The sequence below is a fragment of the Macrotis lagotis genome, chromosome 7 (genome assembly GCF_037893015.1).
Source record: "Macrotis lagotis isolate mMagLag1 chromosome 7, bilby.v1.9.chrom.fasta, whole genome shotgun sequence".
In the NCBI taxonomy this organism is placed as follows: Eukaryota; Metazoa; Chordata; class Mammalia; order Peramelemorphia; family Peramelidae; genus Macrotis; species Macrotis lagotis.
This window is the reverse complement of record NC_133664.1, coordinates 111556481-111574030: the sequence shown is the minus strand read 5'-3', so window position 1 is coordinate 111574030 and position 17550 is coordinate 111556481. Positions and strand designations below refer to the sequence as shown.

Genomic DNA, 17550 nt, shown 5'->3' with positions numbered 1-17550 from the left:
CTGAAAGGGGGCTAATAAAGCTTCACCACAGTATCGTTGGTATTCATGACATAAAGAATGGTAAGATCCCCTACTGTAGATACCCTCTCCTCCAATGGTTTTTATTATATTGCTTTATCCTTGAACTCCATCTGCCTGTCTCTATTTGAAACTCTTTTGCAGATTCATTATTCATTATCATCTCATTGCCATCTACTCTCAAAACTACTTAACTAGTACTAAAGTGTATTTTTTTTTAGGTTTTTTGGGTTTTTCTGCAAGGCAAATGGGGTTAAGTGGCTTGTCCAAGGCCACACAGCTAGGTAATTATTAAGTGTCTGAGACCGGATTTGAACCCAGGTAGTCCTGACTCCAGGGCCAGTGCTTTATCCACTGCACCACCTAGCTGCCCCTAAAGTGTATTTTTTTAAACTGAATTCTGCTGACATATGATGCTGAACATTTCTACCTAAAAGTACCATTAGCATTTTAAACTCAATGTGATTAAAAAAAAATACCCTTCCAAATTGTCCATTTTCTAAAGAGGGCTTCACCCTTCTAGGCACCCAGATTCAAAGCCTCATTGCCATCATCAAACTTGATGTTTTCTTCTTCATCCTCCACAATATTCAATTAACTGTTAAATATTGTCAGATTTGCCCCTTCAGCCCCTGCTATCCTCTAGCTATACAGACACCTCCCTAGATCAAGTTTTCTTCACTTCTTGCTTTATTATTGGAAAAAACCTCCCAGCAGGACGTTTAACCTCTTATCTCACAATTTGCCATTCATTGTTCAACAAGGTTTCCAAAATTAGCTTTGGCTATTTACTGACCAAAATCCTTCAATGACTCCCTTTATGATAAAATGTAAATTTCTTAGCCTAGCATTTTAGGTCATCCAAAATCTGGTTTTAGAATTTCTTCCAAACTCAGCTGATATTTTTATTGTTGTTGAATCATTTCAGTCATTTACTTCACTTTAATTTTTTTTTATATTCTATGCAAACTGATCTAATGGTTGTTCTTCAGATTCACAATTCTATCTCCCATCATGCCTTCAAACAAATTGTTAAGCGGAATATCCCTTTTCTGCTTTGATTCCACTTTTTTAGATTAGCCTTTCTTGAGATGCTTTATTATTAGTGTTCTCTCTCTCTCTCCTTAAAATACTTTGCATTCGATTTCTCTGATACGAGTTGTATGTTCTCAGTACAATGTAAGCTCCATGAGTACTGGTGTTCATTTGCTCTTGTCCAGTTTCCTGTATTTAATAGTTGTCTATTAGATGTTTTCTATCTTGAGCTGAAGAGCCTATTTGGAATTAGCAAGGTAATAGTTGAATATTGTCATTGATTTTCAAATATGAAATGTGATTATATTACTTGTAAGTGTGTATAGTAACAGAAACAAAAGGCTAATAAAGTAATACCAACCAAAGTGCTTTAATGGTCATTTCAGAAATTATGTGCTATCACAAGGCACTGATTTCTTGGAAAACATATTTTTAATTGATTAAATAGTCCATTTGTTTAACAGCAAGCATCTCACCCCCTCAAACAGAGCTCTCCTTTATCTTAATTAACATGAATTCCAAATTAGTGGGACTTGAATTAATGAGATTTTCTATATTTTCTTCAGGAAAAAAGAGAAAGATGGTAAATGCCAATACTTAATGCCCAAGGAAATGTGAGATGGTAAATGCCAATACTTAATGCCCAAGGAAATGTGAGTGTTAATAACCAACTACTTTTTACCTAAATCATTCAAGTCATTTTGGCACCCTTTAATGCATGAGAGTGCTAAATGCCAATAGTTTCCTTAATGTAAAATACTGTGATGAGTATGTAGTTAAATTTAAATGATATTTTGCTGGGAAAGGAGAAGGAATATTTAAATTTTTCAAGAAATATATAAGGAAATTAGTTAAATAACTCTCCCTAGATTGTGAATTTCATGAAAGAATGTTGATTTTTTTCAAGCTAAGATACATGCTTTTTTAATTCAACTTGCTAGGCTTTATACTGAATAATGTATGTGGTATTCTTAACTATTCTAACTGGATAGAAATAAAATTATACTAAAAGTTTATGACATGGATATATTATAATTCATAATACAATATTATATTTCATTTTCAGAAAGTAATCTCAATAATCTCAATACTTACCAAAGAAGCCATGGTGAATCCAATGACCTCAATATAACCATCATCATGGCGTTGAGGTTCAAAATCCAGGTGATCACCTGGATTTCCCCATGGCATTGTGCCTGCACAATACCTGCAGGGTAAGAATAGAAATTATGGAAAATATGATATAATAGATATTTCATCAAAACAACCAAACAAAAATTCTGTGTTCCTTCACTGCATTTTTAAAAATTAAACTGAGAAACCAGACCATATTCCTATCTGCTAAGAGAATCATGTTAGTCAATCCATTATTGGCTGAACTCTTCTTTCTGTGACTCACATAAGTTTGTCTGTGTGTACCATAATATTAATAGAACTCAGAATGGATCCAGAATAGCATTAGTCTACAGGGAAGAGATACATGTGTATGCTAGCAAAGATAGAAAGTAGCTGAAGGGAATTATAAGAAGAATTTACTCCTTAAGAGAGGTACTTAATAAATTCTTACACATTGATGATTACTAAGATAATGAAGACATACAGGGGAAGAAGAACATCCATAAAGAGAAGAAAGGGAGCAGGGGCAAGAAGAGAAAGGGAAAGAGAAGAATAGACAAAAAGGAATAAAATATAGAAGAAAGTGAGATCCTAAATAATCTTTTTAAATGCCCAGACTAATGGTAATAAATGGCAGTTCTAAGCCTAAGTACCCACAAAAGAAATTCAAGGGAGACCTCATAGGTTCTCCAAATACTATTTCCTACACTTAGATTAAACACTACCTAAGTTTCCCAGACATAAATGTAGTTTGGATATTGATTTATTTAATTTGCAATGTACAAATGAAATTATGTTCCTTTCTGAAATTTTTGGTTCAGAAGTTAGGAGGTCTACTATTTAATATTATTCTTGTCCTTCTTTGTGGATACTTAAGTGTGGTTCTTAATTAACTCCTCTGAAAACTTCAGAAGGTACCAATGTGTTTCCACACTCAATGAGGAAAAAACAGGATTTATTAATTCCTTTTGCCTATCATCCCCACAAAAATAGCAAAAAAAAATCCCAAAATAACAACAATAAAATTGGTCAGAGAACCCATATGAATGAATTGAAGATCCAAACCTAAACCATAGAGTTTCCTAGTGTAAATAATGGAAATGGGAAATTTATGACAAAACTTCCAGGTCATTCTTTCATTTTTTAAACAAAGAAACAAGTAACAAATGATGTAACAAATGATCTAATGCAGCCATTCATAAGGATACCCTTGTACTCTTGGGTATTTTCCAACTCTGAATGTGGTCCTGTGATTCTATAAAAGGTCCACAAATGAAAATGCAGTGTCAATGGAATCAATTGAATTGTAAAGGCTACAAATGCAAAAAAGGCATTTTTAAACTAATCTGACCAGGCACAGCAGTCTCTTGGAATATATTACTGGAATTTATTCTCCCAAACTCATGTTCTAGAAAAGCTCATTATCTTCATTTTCAGGAGGTAGCAATTATGCCAGGCATAAAAATTGATTAGGAAACCTTCTAATATAGGATCATAGATCTAGAACTGGAAGTTCTTAGTGGCCATCTAGTTAACTTCTAATTACAAATGAGTTACTAAGTCTCAGAAAAGTTAACTAATGTACTCAAAGTCACACAGGGAGTAAAAAGTAGAACCAGGATTTGAACCTATATTTACTGACTCCAAATCCAGCACTCTTTCCATGGTACCAATAGAAGATATTTTAAGATACCATATAATTTCCATCCAAGCAGTTCTGTTATTGCAGGGTAGGGGTACAATGGCAAAAATGAGGTTTATTTGTAAAGAAGATTTTTTTTTATTTCACAATTAGAGATGGATAGGGGGACCCTATTTGAATGTTGTCTGTTGTTGTTTGGGAACCATACATTTAAAGCTAGATCATGATTTTAGGAAATGAAATGTATATATCACTATCTTTTTTGTACATTTCTACTAAAAATGATAGAAAATTCTTGGTAGAAAATAGTATCTAGTAGGGAAGCCAAAAAAGCACTGAGACTCCAGGGTATTTGACTTCTCACACTATTCCTGCTACAAACTCATGGCATGATCTTAAAATGATAATTTAACTTCTTTCACCTTCAATTATTGCATTTAGCAAATAAGGATAACTCCTGCCCCAGCTATCCCAAAGAGGTCCTACTGAAACTAAAGAGACATAATAAATGTCTATGTGCTTTGAAAAACCATTAGGTATTAAAATACTATAAAATATTACAGAATCCTCTAAATTCTCCTGTTTGAAAATAATACACAATGTACTTCACTAGAGAAACCTAATATGGGAACAAAATGGTGAAATTTAATGACTTTTTAATTATGGAAATAAATGATTCCTTTCTTCTATAACCAAAAGATTTCAAACATGAAAACAAAAGAAAAACAGTACATACTTACCTGGGTATATTTAAAAACACTATACATTGGAACTTCAGCTCCTGAATCTTTGGGGTAAGGTCTGTTCCATCACACTGCAATGACCAAAACAATAAAGAAAGGGCTTTGAAATAGACTGAGTATTGGGGTAGAAAACATATGCTCCTCTTTTTCTCTTCTTTCTGATCTTGACCTTGAAAATCAAGAATATCAACTACCCAAATGAATGCACTATGGTTCTAGTTGAACGAAAATTGAGAATGTTAATTTTTTGAATGCTAAATTATCATCATTAGTTATTACTGATATTTAAAGAGATGATTATTGTTATTTTAAAAAAACACTCATGTATGTAGCACTTTGCTGTTCTATTAGAAACTAGGAGGGATGAGAATTCAGGAAAGCCTGGAAGGATTTGTATGAACTGATGCTGAGTGAGATGAGCAGAATCAGAAGAACATGGTACACCCTAACAGTAATATGGGGGTCATGATCAAACTTAATGGAATTGCTCATTCCATCAATGCAACAATCAGACACAATTTTGGGATATCTGCAATGGAGAATGCCATCTGTATCCAGAGAAAGAATTGTGGAGTTTGAACAAAGACCAAAGACTGTTAACTTTAATTTTTAAAAATGTTATCTTATTATGTAATTTTGCTATCTCTTATACTTTATTTTTTTTCCCTTAAGGATATGATTTCTCTCTCATCACATTCAATTTAGATCAGTGTATACCATGGAAACAATGTAAAGACTAACAGACTGCCTTCTGTGGGGGGTGGGGGGAGGTAAGTGAGATTAGGGGAAAAACTGTAAAATTCAAAATAAATAAATACTTTTTTTTAAAGTGCTTTCCTTATAACATTCCTATAAAATTGGTAAGGTAAACATTATACTCTGTTTTACTGATGGGAAAACTGAAGTTCAAATAATAAAGTGTCAGTTCAGATGTAAACTTGCATCTTCTAATTCCAAAAATCAGGTGTCTTCCTATCACTAATATCTCAGATCTCCTACTCCTAAAATTCGTGGCTGTCATATTTACCATGACCATATTTTATATGTTTTGTTTTGCTATTCAATTTCCAAGAGATTTTGATCATTCAAAAGAATTAAATTCATTGTTAAGTTAAGCTACCTACAGGACATAGTGATGCCTTCATATTGCTACATAATTTAAACAGTAGGCATATGTCATGAATATACTTTATCTGAGATAGTAAAAAACTTTATGAAGCACCATTAGGATTTGATCTCTTGTAAGAGGCAAGTCTTTTCCAAGAAGCTCATTCCTTTCCATTTTCATAGAACAAAGAAACATGGAGGCATAAGTTTGAAAATTGTTTCTCATCCGAATTTCACTCAATTTCTTTTCTGTTTAAGGAAACAGAGAGCTTGGAATATTTGATTCAATCAAGAACATGTAATAAGAGATAAAAATTTAATCATTTTCTGATCCTAAGTCAGATGCAAGTTGACTTCAAGAAGTCAGAGGAGATATCAGAGAAGAAAGGAATTCAAAGAATATGTATATATATATATATATATATTTGGGTTCTACTAACTTTTGTAGTAAAGTATAACCTGGTTAAGGATTAGTTTTTGATAAACATGGAGTAGTATCGAGTAGGTAGCCTCAAGAACAGCACTGAAAACTATAGCTGAAGCTCAGATGAGGGTGAAAGAGCTGGCTGAAACAATTGAAGTCTTTTTTTTTTCCTACAGAAGAATGGCTTACAAACCAAAGCATCTCCAATGGGTGAGGGCACTCAAGATAAATGAAGATCTGTTAGAACACAAAGCACAATACTTGACAGGAAGTAGCAAAATGTGATACTTAGCAGGAAACAAAGCTAGCAGACAATATTTCCATGAGATCACTAGAAGATACTGACAACTCTAGAGAATCATAGGCAACAATAATCAACAAGTCCTCCATATGTTGACTAAATATGTACCCATTCATCTCTGTTTCCTGGCCACAGATTAAGGGTAAGAGGAAGGGTTGATGTTAAATATATATTTTTCAAACAATGCAAATTGTACTCTAGGAAGACTTCTGGGGTGGTGTCAAGATGGTAGTGTGAAGCTAACATGCTCACAGAACTTTTCCCTGCCAAGGATAAATGAATCCTCTATTTTTGACATTTAAGCTACTAATCCCAAGAGAGAGAGAGAGAGAGAGAGAGAGAGAGAGAGAGAGAGAGAGAGAGAGAGAGAGATCTATATTCCCTATTCTCCAGGAGCAGAGCTAAGACAACAGAGATAAGCAAAAAACGCTAAAAGAGCTCTCACTAAATTGAAAACTATTTTACAAAGATGATAACGGTGCTTATGTCTGAAGAAGAAACTAGTGAACAATCACTCACAAGGGAAATATCAAAACAGTCTATAAAGCGTATTCAAATACAAAAGTTCATTGAAGAGCCTAACAAAGGATTTAAAAACCAAAGAAGAGAGGAACAAGAAAATTGGGGAAAAAAGAAATGAGAGTCATACAGGAAAATTATGAAAAATTAACCAAAGAAATTAATTGCTTTAAAAGTAAAAATAACCAATTGTAAAGGAAACACAAAAACTAATTGAAGAAAATAAAACCCTAAAAATTAGAATTGAAAACAAATAGAAACCAATGAATCTACAAGATTACAAGATTCCATCAAACAAAATAAAAAGGCTGAAAAAAATTGATAAAAATGTAAAATACCCTTTAGGGAAAATGAATGACCTGGAAAATAGATACAGGTGAGACAATCTATGAACTCATTGGACTATTAGAAAGTGTAGATTAAAAAAAGGGAACCTGAACAATATCTTGCAGGAAATTGTAAGGGAATACTGCCCAAATCTACTAGAACAAGAAAACAATATAACCATTGAAAGATCCACAGAACCCCTCCAGAAAGAGAGTCCAGGATAAAAACTCCAAGGGCTATCATTCCAGAACTTCCAAATGAGAGAATATTGCAAGCAGCAAAAAAGAAAACAATCCAAATGCAAAGAAAACACAATCAGACTCACACAGGACCTATCAAGCCTCAACATTAAAGGATAGGAAGACTCAGAATACCATACATTGAAAAACAAAGGACCTGGAATTATAACCCAGAATGTACTACCCTGCAAAATTCAGTATATACTATCAGGGAAAAAGATGGCTATTCAGTGAAAGAGAGGACTTCCATAATTTACTGACACAAAGACCAGAACTGAACAGAGAATTTAATCACTAAATACATTACTCAAAAGTTGCATAAAAAAGTAAATGAAAAGGGGAAGGAAAAAACAAAACAAAACAAATATTGGTCAAGACCATCAAATTGTATACAACTCTAAAAGGGAAGATATACTTCTCTTAGGATTATTAAAGGGTCAAAGATAATTAAAGAGAATGGACTTAAAGGATATGGACATAGTTTGGTCTTATCCCTCCATTGAAGATATCCTAGACAACAGCACTGTGTTTGAGACAAAAAACCCTGAAGAAAAGCAGGGGAGTTAACTTTAAACTTATGTGTCTCATTATTCTTTGTCTCACTCTCCTTGTCTAATAAGGGCATCACAAAATTTAAGGACCTGAGTCAATGTCTCTGTAACATACAATAATTTGTAAAGTTCTCAGCTGAGCCCCCCAGAGACTCCCAGGACTTAGAGAACTTCAAGAGTCTTACAGTTAAGTAAATCATGGTTTAACTTAACCCTGCTTCACTTACAAAGGGGTCATATATATCTTGGGTGGGGACGGGGGGGGGGGGGGGGGGGCTAAAGTGGGAGAGAGAGTACGCCTTGCTTCACTTAACAAGGTATTATGTACCCTGGGAGTGGGGGGGGGGGGGTAAAGTATGAAAGAAAGTAGGCCTGGGGAGAGAGGCACAAATAATTCAAGAAATGATATGGCTTTGGATACTTTGGTTTTTGAGGAGGCCTATGTGTACTTGAAAGATACTTGCAAAGGGGGTAAGGTTAAAAAAATGATTATAATTATAATTTGATGTAATTTGAGATAATGCTGGTTATCAAACAATCTGTGATGTTACCTTGATAACAATATGAACTTATTAAGCAATAAAATAATCCAACTGTGATTGATGATTCCTGATTAATAGTACTAGAGCAATAAATAACACCAAGGAAAGAGGCACAAAGATTTATAATTTTAGAGGAAAAGAAGGGAGAATGTCAGCTGAGTAAGTTCTATTCAATAGATTTAGCCCAGAAAGGGAATGAGATACATCCCCACTTGGGTTTAAAAATCTATGATAATCTACAGGGAAGGTGGGGGGGGCTGGGAAAGGAAAAGATAAGGGAAGAAGGGACTGATAAAAGGAAAGGCAAATTGTATCCTAGCTATCTTCCTCATCCTCCTTATCTTCAACATATGGTATTGCAGAGTTGAAGTACTAATTAATATATCAAGTGGCCTATCCATGATTAAAAAGATTGTAGTTGTCAAAGGTACAACTTGAACACAATTCCTTCTAACTCCAAGACCTTCTATTCATGCTACCTCTAAATTATATTTAAACATTAAAGAGTATAATTCCATGCTACATGTAAAAAGTAATGCTTATAAACCTTTTAAATCACAAAATATAAAGGCAATTTGATATTTTGCTACTGTCAACTCTAACCTTAATTTTATTATCAGACCTTGATTAGTCCTTTGTAATTAATTCCAAATTTCATAGAATTGAGATTCCTTGTCTATATGAATACAAAATGCTAGAATTCTATAACACTAGATCAATTCGGGACATCCAACCTTTCATGTACTAAATTTTACATCTTCTTATAAGAACATCCTTCTCTGGTTGCTGCTAACAAGTTAACACTTAATCTGTTTTTGTAGTTTTCCTTTTCTCATGCTTCTCTTCCCAATTTGCATTAAAAGTCAAATGGATAACAGATTCATTAAAATAATGTATCACCATCTCAGTCCCATAAAATCTATATGATTGTTTTTCCTTAGTACAGGCTTTTCTGTCAGGTTATAATTGTGGGAAATGTATGAAATTGTATTTTATCCTTAGTGTTTTTAAATATGTGCATAAATTAATAAATGAGATGAAAGAAATATAGAGAAAGGCAGAAATGGAGTTTGATGAATTTTTTAATCTATCTAAATGCAAAGAAAATCTTTAAGACTTTTGAGAGAAAGTCTGTTAGAAAGTAGAGGAGCAGAGGATCTGAATGGGACAAAAAGATGCATAACACTTAATGTTGGCAGAACACTATTGGTCTGTAAAAATTAAGAATTCAAGAATTTCAAACAAACATGGGAAGACTGGTATGAACTAAAGAAAAGTAAAAGAGAACCAAGAAAGCAATATACATAACAAATACAATAGTGTAAATGTAACACACAAATACAGTTCTTCTGAATTCTGATTTAATGAAATGACCAATATTGGTTCCAGAGGAGAGATGACCTCTTTTCAGTGGTGAGGCAGAAGGTTGTGGATGCAGAACATTTTTGGTACAGTCAGAATGTTTACTGTCGCTATGCCTTCCTTCATTTTGTTACTATTGTAACAAAAGTGTCCTATGGGAGAAGGTTGTATATTACTCAGTTGCTGTGATATAAAGTACAAATAGCATCAATACAACTAAAAAAATTCTAAATGTGAAATAAGAGGAAGGGCGATATGAAGAGAGACAAAATACAAATTCTTTAGTTAAGCAAATCTGAATCTTAAATTTCACTGTGGAAAGATGTATATCCTAGATCAATGAAAGCAAAAAAAATACTAATTTTAAAAGTAGCTTGCCATGATACAGTAGAATGTTATTATGTTTCCAGTAAATAGAGGGTGAGCATAAAAAAAAACACATGCATTCTATTTGGGTTGGCAGCATTTTAGCAGTTGGAACTTTGCCTTTCTGTGCTGTGCAAAAGAAGTTTCACATAGTATATTATGTTAATTTTTTTACTTTTGAATTATGATAAAAGTTAGAAATGTGACAACATACTTGAGAAAGACAAGGATCTGTCATTACAACATGGAACATATTCTCCTTCAATCACTTATAACAGTAGAGGGTCTTTGGACAGATGCTATGAAAGAAAAGTTTACCATGCTGATGACAAGTCAGTGAATGGACTCTCCGAACTGGTCATCAGACAATAGTCCTCCCCCACAGATATATTCATAGATTCATACCTAGAATAGTTATGACTTAATAAGACCTATAGGAGTGTGTATTTTATAGGTATAGATTAATCATCATGAAGATACTTGAAAGGGATTGTTGAAGGTTTCTAACCAAATAACCTGAAGTGAAAACTTTATCACTAACTCATGATATAACCTTGGCAAGTTACTTCATAGAATATTAGTACTGCCAGGTTATCTCAGTGAGTACTCTGTCCAGTCCTCCCATTTTACAGATGAGAATACTGTGTCCCTGAGAATTTAAGTGACCTGTCTAAATCACCTTTCTGGATCCTGGGTTTGTTTAGGTAGGTGGTACACTGGATTGAACACAGGGTTTGAAGTCAGGAAGATCTGAATTCAAATCCAGTCTCAGACATTTGTTAACTGTGTGACCTTGAACAAGTCACTTAACACCTGTCTGCCTCAGTTTCCTCATCTGTAAAAATGGGGATAATAATCGAAGAGTTGTAAGGATCAAATGAAAATAAGTGTAAAGGGCTTGGTAAATTAAGTGATATCTGGGAGATAATAAACTCCATATAAATTTTGGCTTTTATTATTAACTATTATCTGTATCTATAACATGATGGGGGTGGACTAGCTTATCTCTTCAATTTCCTTTACTATTAGTATTCTGCAAATCCAATTGTACTTCATGTGTAAATCAATGTTTCACTTTATGAAATGCACCCTTAAAGTCAGAAGGGACTCTTCCCCATGTTCTGTACTTACCACAACCTTGACGTGCTTGGATAAATCCCTGGAGCTTCTCTGCAGGAAATCAGAAAAGGCTGCCTATACCAAAAAGGAGGAAAAGTAAAGGGGAAAAAATACATATATATATATATATATATATATATATATATATATATATACATATATATATAACATATAAATATATTACATACAAATATGTGTGTGACATTAAGTAAATAAATAATGCTATCTCTAGGTACTTAATATTCATCTCATATTCCTCATACTATTAACTAAATATGAAATCAATGATCTTCTATAAATCCTATATAATGTTACTTACTAACTTTAAGTGGGTACATTTCTCTTTGGTATTAAAAACAAAACACATGAATGGCATTAACTAGGGTCAAGTTACCAATTTTTTCCTCTTATTAGGACCAAAGACAGCTAACGGAAGGAGAGAAATGAATAGACCTCCATGTTTAAAAATTTCAAGAACTAGCTCTAAAAATCTTTTTTTTTTTACTGGGGAAACAATATTTGTTTTGTCACTATTATTCAAGTCTCAATTTTTCTATCTAATGTTGTAAGTTTAAGTTCTAGGCTCCCCAGAATACAATTCTAGAATTTTTGCCTCCCCCCTTTAAGCTCCCTCCTCCCTCAGAAATACCTTCACTATAGGGTGGGGGAGGGACCTGGGAATCTTTAAGCACAATATAACTCCATATAAAACTGTGAACATCTCATTTATTCCTCATTCAACTCTTATTTCTCAATTTCAACCCATAAGATTCACTAATCAGTTAATTCAACTTAAGAACATTTTACTCAGAAACCTTATCAACAGATTCTATGAGCTAACAGCAGATTATATTAGTTCAGCCTTTACTTAAATCACTCTCCCTCCTTTTTTCCCTCCTAGCCAAGTCCCCATCTACTGCTTCAAGTCACCCATTCTGTCTCTCAGATCCCTCCTCGAATCTTTTCTCTGAAGCTATTCCAAAGTCAACATAGTGTTTTTCAAAGGCGTTAAAACTTAAAAGGAGGAAAATAGTGAAAACAAATCAAATAGGACTAGTCTGATTTTGACCTACCTAAAATGTGTTCCTAAATCTTTTATTCCCAGACTAAAAAGATAATATGAAGAATTCATATTTCTTGTTAAAGACATTTTTACCAGGACAGATAATAAAACTTTTACACCCTTTCATCCTGCATTGTTCTTCCTTATACATTAATATAGTAGATGCAGTCAGCCTGGATATAAATGTCATTTGTTGTTGATGATATTGTCAATGTACTGCAAGCTTTGCTTTCATTATTCTAGCACTTGCGGGAGAATCAAAACTAATGATAACAACTGACATTTGGCTATCATTCAGGTTTTTCAAAGCTGTTATCATCCTCGTCTAATGAAAAAGAAACAGAAATTTAGAGAGTATAAATGATTTTTTTCCACAGTCACACATCTATAAACATCAGAGACAAGATTTGAATCTAATCTAATTTGGTCCTTATGACAATTCTAGGAAGTAAATTCTATTATCCCCATTTTATAGATGAGGAAACTAAAGTTGAAGGAAGTTAAATGATTTGCTCAGCATCACAGAGCTAGAAAATGTCTAAAATTAAAATTCAATTCTTCATGACTCCAAATCTAGCACACTACACACTGTTTCTCCCGATGAAGAGATATGAGATTCCTTCTGTTTCTTTGCAGAGACGAAGAACTATGGATATGACATATTGCCTAAAATGTCAAATATTTCTGATGTGTTGGCTAGTTGTGTTGAACTTTTGTATCCTTTGGGAGCAGAGGAAGATGGAATACCCCAGGAAACGTACATACTTCTTAAAAAGCAAGAAAAATAAATGTTTGAAAACATTATTTGCTCTTTGTTGAAACCAACCTAGTTACATTTGAAGAGGATCCTCCTAAAGAATTCACCATTAGGGGCGGCTAGGTGGCACAATGAATAGAGCACCAGCCTTGAAGTCAGGAGTACCTGGGTTCAAATCTGACCTCAGACACTTAATAATTATCTAGCCATGTGGCCTTAGGCAAACCACTTAAACCCATTGCCTTGAAAAAAAATCTAAAAAAAAAAAGAATTCACCATTAAATGATCAAAAGTTGTAGAAATGATTCCTCACCAAAAAAATAAAGAATCCTTATAGTATTGAAGTATGTTGTGTGTGAATATATGCATATATGTTTGTATTATACATAACTTTAGGTATGCATGTATATATGTGTGTATTAGACTATAATGGCAGTGATTTTTTCTCCAGTCAAGCTAAGGATTCTCTAATTCATATAACTGTACTGAATCCTTAAGTCTTGGTACTTCATTGTCCTCTATCTCCTAGCCATGTTGTTGTCCTTTATCTCTACTTCTCCTATCCAAAATGTTTGATCAACCACAGGAATATAATTTCCTCCATGGAATCAGAAGCACTTTGTTACTGCAGTTAAAATAACTTCAAATGGGAAAAATTATTTAAGAAAGAGAAAGATCTATACTTACCCCTGCATAAAACATTTTATTTCTAAAGCGACTGTTGAATTTCTCTGGATTTGCTTCTGTAAAGAAAGAAAAGTAAGATTTGTTATAATAGTCTTGTTAAAAACAGCTACTCAAGTAGCATTGTTTGTAACTCCAGGAGTTTCATTAGCATCATTCCCTTAGGCAGGTGGCCAGCTGAGCATTCATCCTAGAAATTCTGGTAGTTATCAATCCAGGGAAGTATAAGGCAGGTAGGGATTGGTGGAGAAGTGATGTAAAAATGCACACTGCTCCCAGGGATGTCCTCTCTATGTCACGTATACATCCTCCAGATAGAATGAAATGTGACAAATCCCAGACAAGATAATAATGAGGAATTTGTAATGTACCATCTGTTCTCTTGCTTGGACAGAATTTGTAGCATTCTTTGGTTTATGCATACATCAAATGCAGATGGTCTGATAAACAGACCTCTGGCTTTATATTGTATTTAAAGTACTTCTGGAAAAAAATTTCATTATAATCTTGGCCACAGAGAAGAAATTAAGAAATATACCTATATCCTGGGGGGGGGGGGGCACAAGGATAGAATGTGGTATACTCTATCAAATAACATCACTGTCAGGTTTTTTTGTTTTGCTTGTTTAAACTGATTTTTCTTTATTTCAAGAAATTCTAGGGATGGAGAGATTTTAAAATGTCTGTGGAAAACAAAACGCACTAATAATATTTGAAAAATGTTGATCACATTCTATGAATTTGAAGGGTTTAAGAAGGAATACCCATCACCCTGATATGGTCTGAGCCTTGAAACTCTCGCATTCTCTGCTGGGAGCACCAGAAAGAGACAAAACTGCTACAGCACAAAGAACACTCCCATGAACAGAGAACATCATCAAAAATGGCTAATGAAATGTTATAGAGCTTTCTCCCAGTAACTAAAGCTCTAAGATATTCCTAAAGAAGCATCTACCAGCTGTTTGTCTCTCCTTATTTTGGCTCACACTCTTCCTAATTCAATCTGAGAGCTAGGTCTTTTCTCCAGATCAGTTCCCATTAGTGATCTGACTGGCTGAACACAATCGGGAGCTTGTTGCTATTCTGAATGTTTATTTCCTCTTAATGGCAGATAAATGAAGAGAAAAACCCAGGTGTCTGTTCACTAGGTCTTGGCAAGGACTCAAGTACAGGGCCCTGGGAAATCTTCCTGGCAATATCTATTCAAAACCATTAGGGTTGAAATACTATCCCATGGCCTGGAAATGGACAAAGGACGTCATATTGTCAGAGGGAGCATTATCTGACATTTATGGTGCAATTTACAGTTACTGTTGAATGACCTCCATTATTTTTCCTTTCCATAGATGAAGACATGGAGCCAGGTAACCTCTGACAAAATAAGGAGTCGTAGAAAGACCAGGGACAACAACTGATTTTTTTTTATATGCTTTCCATCCCAGGTTAAGTATATTACTTCTCCAATAATTGGCTCAGATAAAAATAATTACATCTGCCTGAGGCCAAATGGTGCAAGGCTTGGATCTCATCATCTCTGAAATCATGACCTAATAGCTACTTTCAGTCATAACAGAATGCTATTATTTCAGGGTCCACTATTTCAAAATGTGTGATAATTCAATAAGAATGGACTAAAATTAAATTTTGTACTGTTCAGGAAAAAAAGGATTCCCTAAGCAAATTAATAATGTAAAGAAAGTTGCAAGGAAAATGTACAACATACTCGAGAGAAAAAACTTTGAGTGTATAACAGTAACCATTTCTATATACAAATTAAAATATGAATAATAAATAGTCCTCATTTGTTCACTTAATACAGGTCTAGCAGGAATTTCATTTTGCTACTATATTACTATAAATGTTCAAAATATCAAATATATATTTATTATATAGTTCATATTTCATATAAATTTCACATATTTTTATATATTTCAAATGCATATAGTCAGTTTAACTAGATTATGGAATATCTGAACCACTTCCTACCTGGATGATATTAGATAAATTATTAAAACTTTCTGATCACTAGTTTTATAAACTACAAAATGATTTGACTCTAAGGTCCAAAGTCTAAGTTCCCTTCTAAATCTAAGATGCAAAGGTCTTTTTGTCCAAAAAATTTATGTGAAATCTGTCTGGAAAGATAGACCAGGGCTAGGCCTTGAAGAAATTTTGATGTCCAACTGAGGAATTCAATAATTGATCCTAGAGGCTATGAGAAAAAAAAACAGAGGAGTAGAGAAGAGATGTGGTCAGACTTATGCTTTACAATTATCAATTTAGGAGTTTTGCAAAAAATGAATTGGAGAGGGAAGAGACTGAATGCAAAGAAACCAATTAAAAGACTGCTATAATAGTACAAGCAGGAGGCAATGACAAGTAAAGTGATTTACATTGTGAAAGAATTTAATTTTCTTGCATTGTGTTATGGAAATGCTTGTTTTGTTCCTTGAATTAAAAATAAAATGTTTCTTTTTAAAAAATTTAATTTTATAAGAGATTTTAAATTTAGTTCTAAGAAAAGACTGTTTTGCATATAAAAGCTATGATTGAGAAAGAAAAGACAGCTCCAAGATTGGGTTCAAGGCTACCACTGAGTTCAAGGATATTGATATTTTTGCAGCAGTAGGGCCCCAAAAATAATTTGGGAAAACTAAAAATGCAAGTAAATAGGGGGAGGAGAGCAGGCCAGCAGGGCAATGCCCTAGTGTCAGTAAGGCCCGGAATAGTGTAAAAATATTTTCTTCTGATGTTTTACATATACAATCCAATCTGAAACAAAGTCTAAAATAGGCCATTTTTGAAATTTCTTTCAGTCAGAGGACTCTTAGCCTCTTCATTTAAATCAAGAGATTCTCCTAATTAGAAACTAGAACATTTCTGCTTTTAAGACTATGATCCAGTCTTATAAGGAACTGGGAATTTGCCAGGTTGACAATTAGAGTCTGGATTCCTCTTCCTAGAATTCCATGTAAGTCTCCTTTATTTACTCTTCCATAATCAGAAAATAAGCAGATCTTCCAATTTAGTTTTTTGCCAATCCATCCCTGTCTGAAATAAAAGAACTTCCTTGAGTAATATTTGCACTAAAGTCAATGTTCAAAGGGTAGCTTTCACTTCTCTAGAACAGAGTGGAGAAAAGACTAACCTCTGAATTTTGTCTTGTCTCTTTCTATCATTGTCATCATCAACATTAGCACCATTTCCATCATTATTTAACAACAGCAACTAACATTTATATATAGCAGAGCTTTTCAGTTTGCAAAATGTTTTACATGTGTTAGCTGACAACATGTGGACAACATGAAGGAGGGTCCTTATAATCCTTATAACAACTATCATTCAAGGTAAGTGCCATACCTATTATTAAGTCCATTATACAGATGAGAAATCTGAGGCTAAGAGGTTTGTCCAGAGTGATATGTATAATACTTGTCTGAGACATGGATTCAGTTTTGAAGGTCCTGACTCTTAGTTCACTATCTATCACTTATACCACCTAGTGCCTTATCTAGACTCATATCATTAGTTATAATACACAGATTACCAATTCCTCCACCCCAGCCTATCCCCCTCTACCTCAAATCCTTTCCTTGAAAGTTTTATCTAGTTCATGAAGTCACACTGGGCCCATG

At 33.8% G+C, this 17550-nt stretch overlaps 1 protein-coding gene across 6 annotated transcripts in view; it reads right to left on the bottom strand.

The window, feature by feature from the left end:
- Nucleotides 1-17550, bottom strand: part of DGKI (diacylglycerol kinase iota) — a 592236-nt gene that overhangs the window by 209566 nt on the left and 365120 nt on the right. For all 6 annotated transcript variants that reach the window (XM_074193600.1, XM_074193597.1, XM_074193602.1 and 3 more), the window contains 4 exons: nt 13919-13974; nt 11424-11486; nt 4552-4625; nt 2149-2260 (listed from right to left, as the gene is read on the bottom strand). In XM_074193600.1, coding sequence (XP_074049701.1) covers nt 2149-2260; nt 4552-4625; nt 11424-11486; nt 13919-13974 — 305 coding nt within the window. The remainder of the gene's footprint in view (nt 1-2148; nt 2261-4551; nt 4626-11423; nt 11487-13918; nt 13975-17550) is intronic.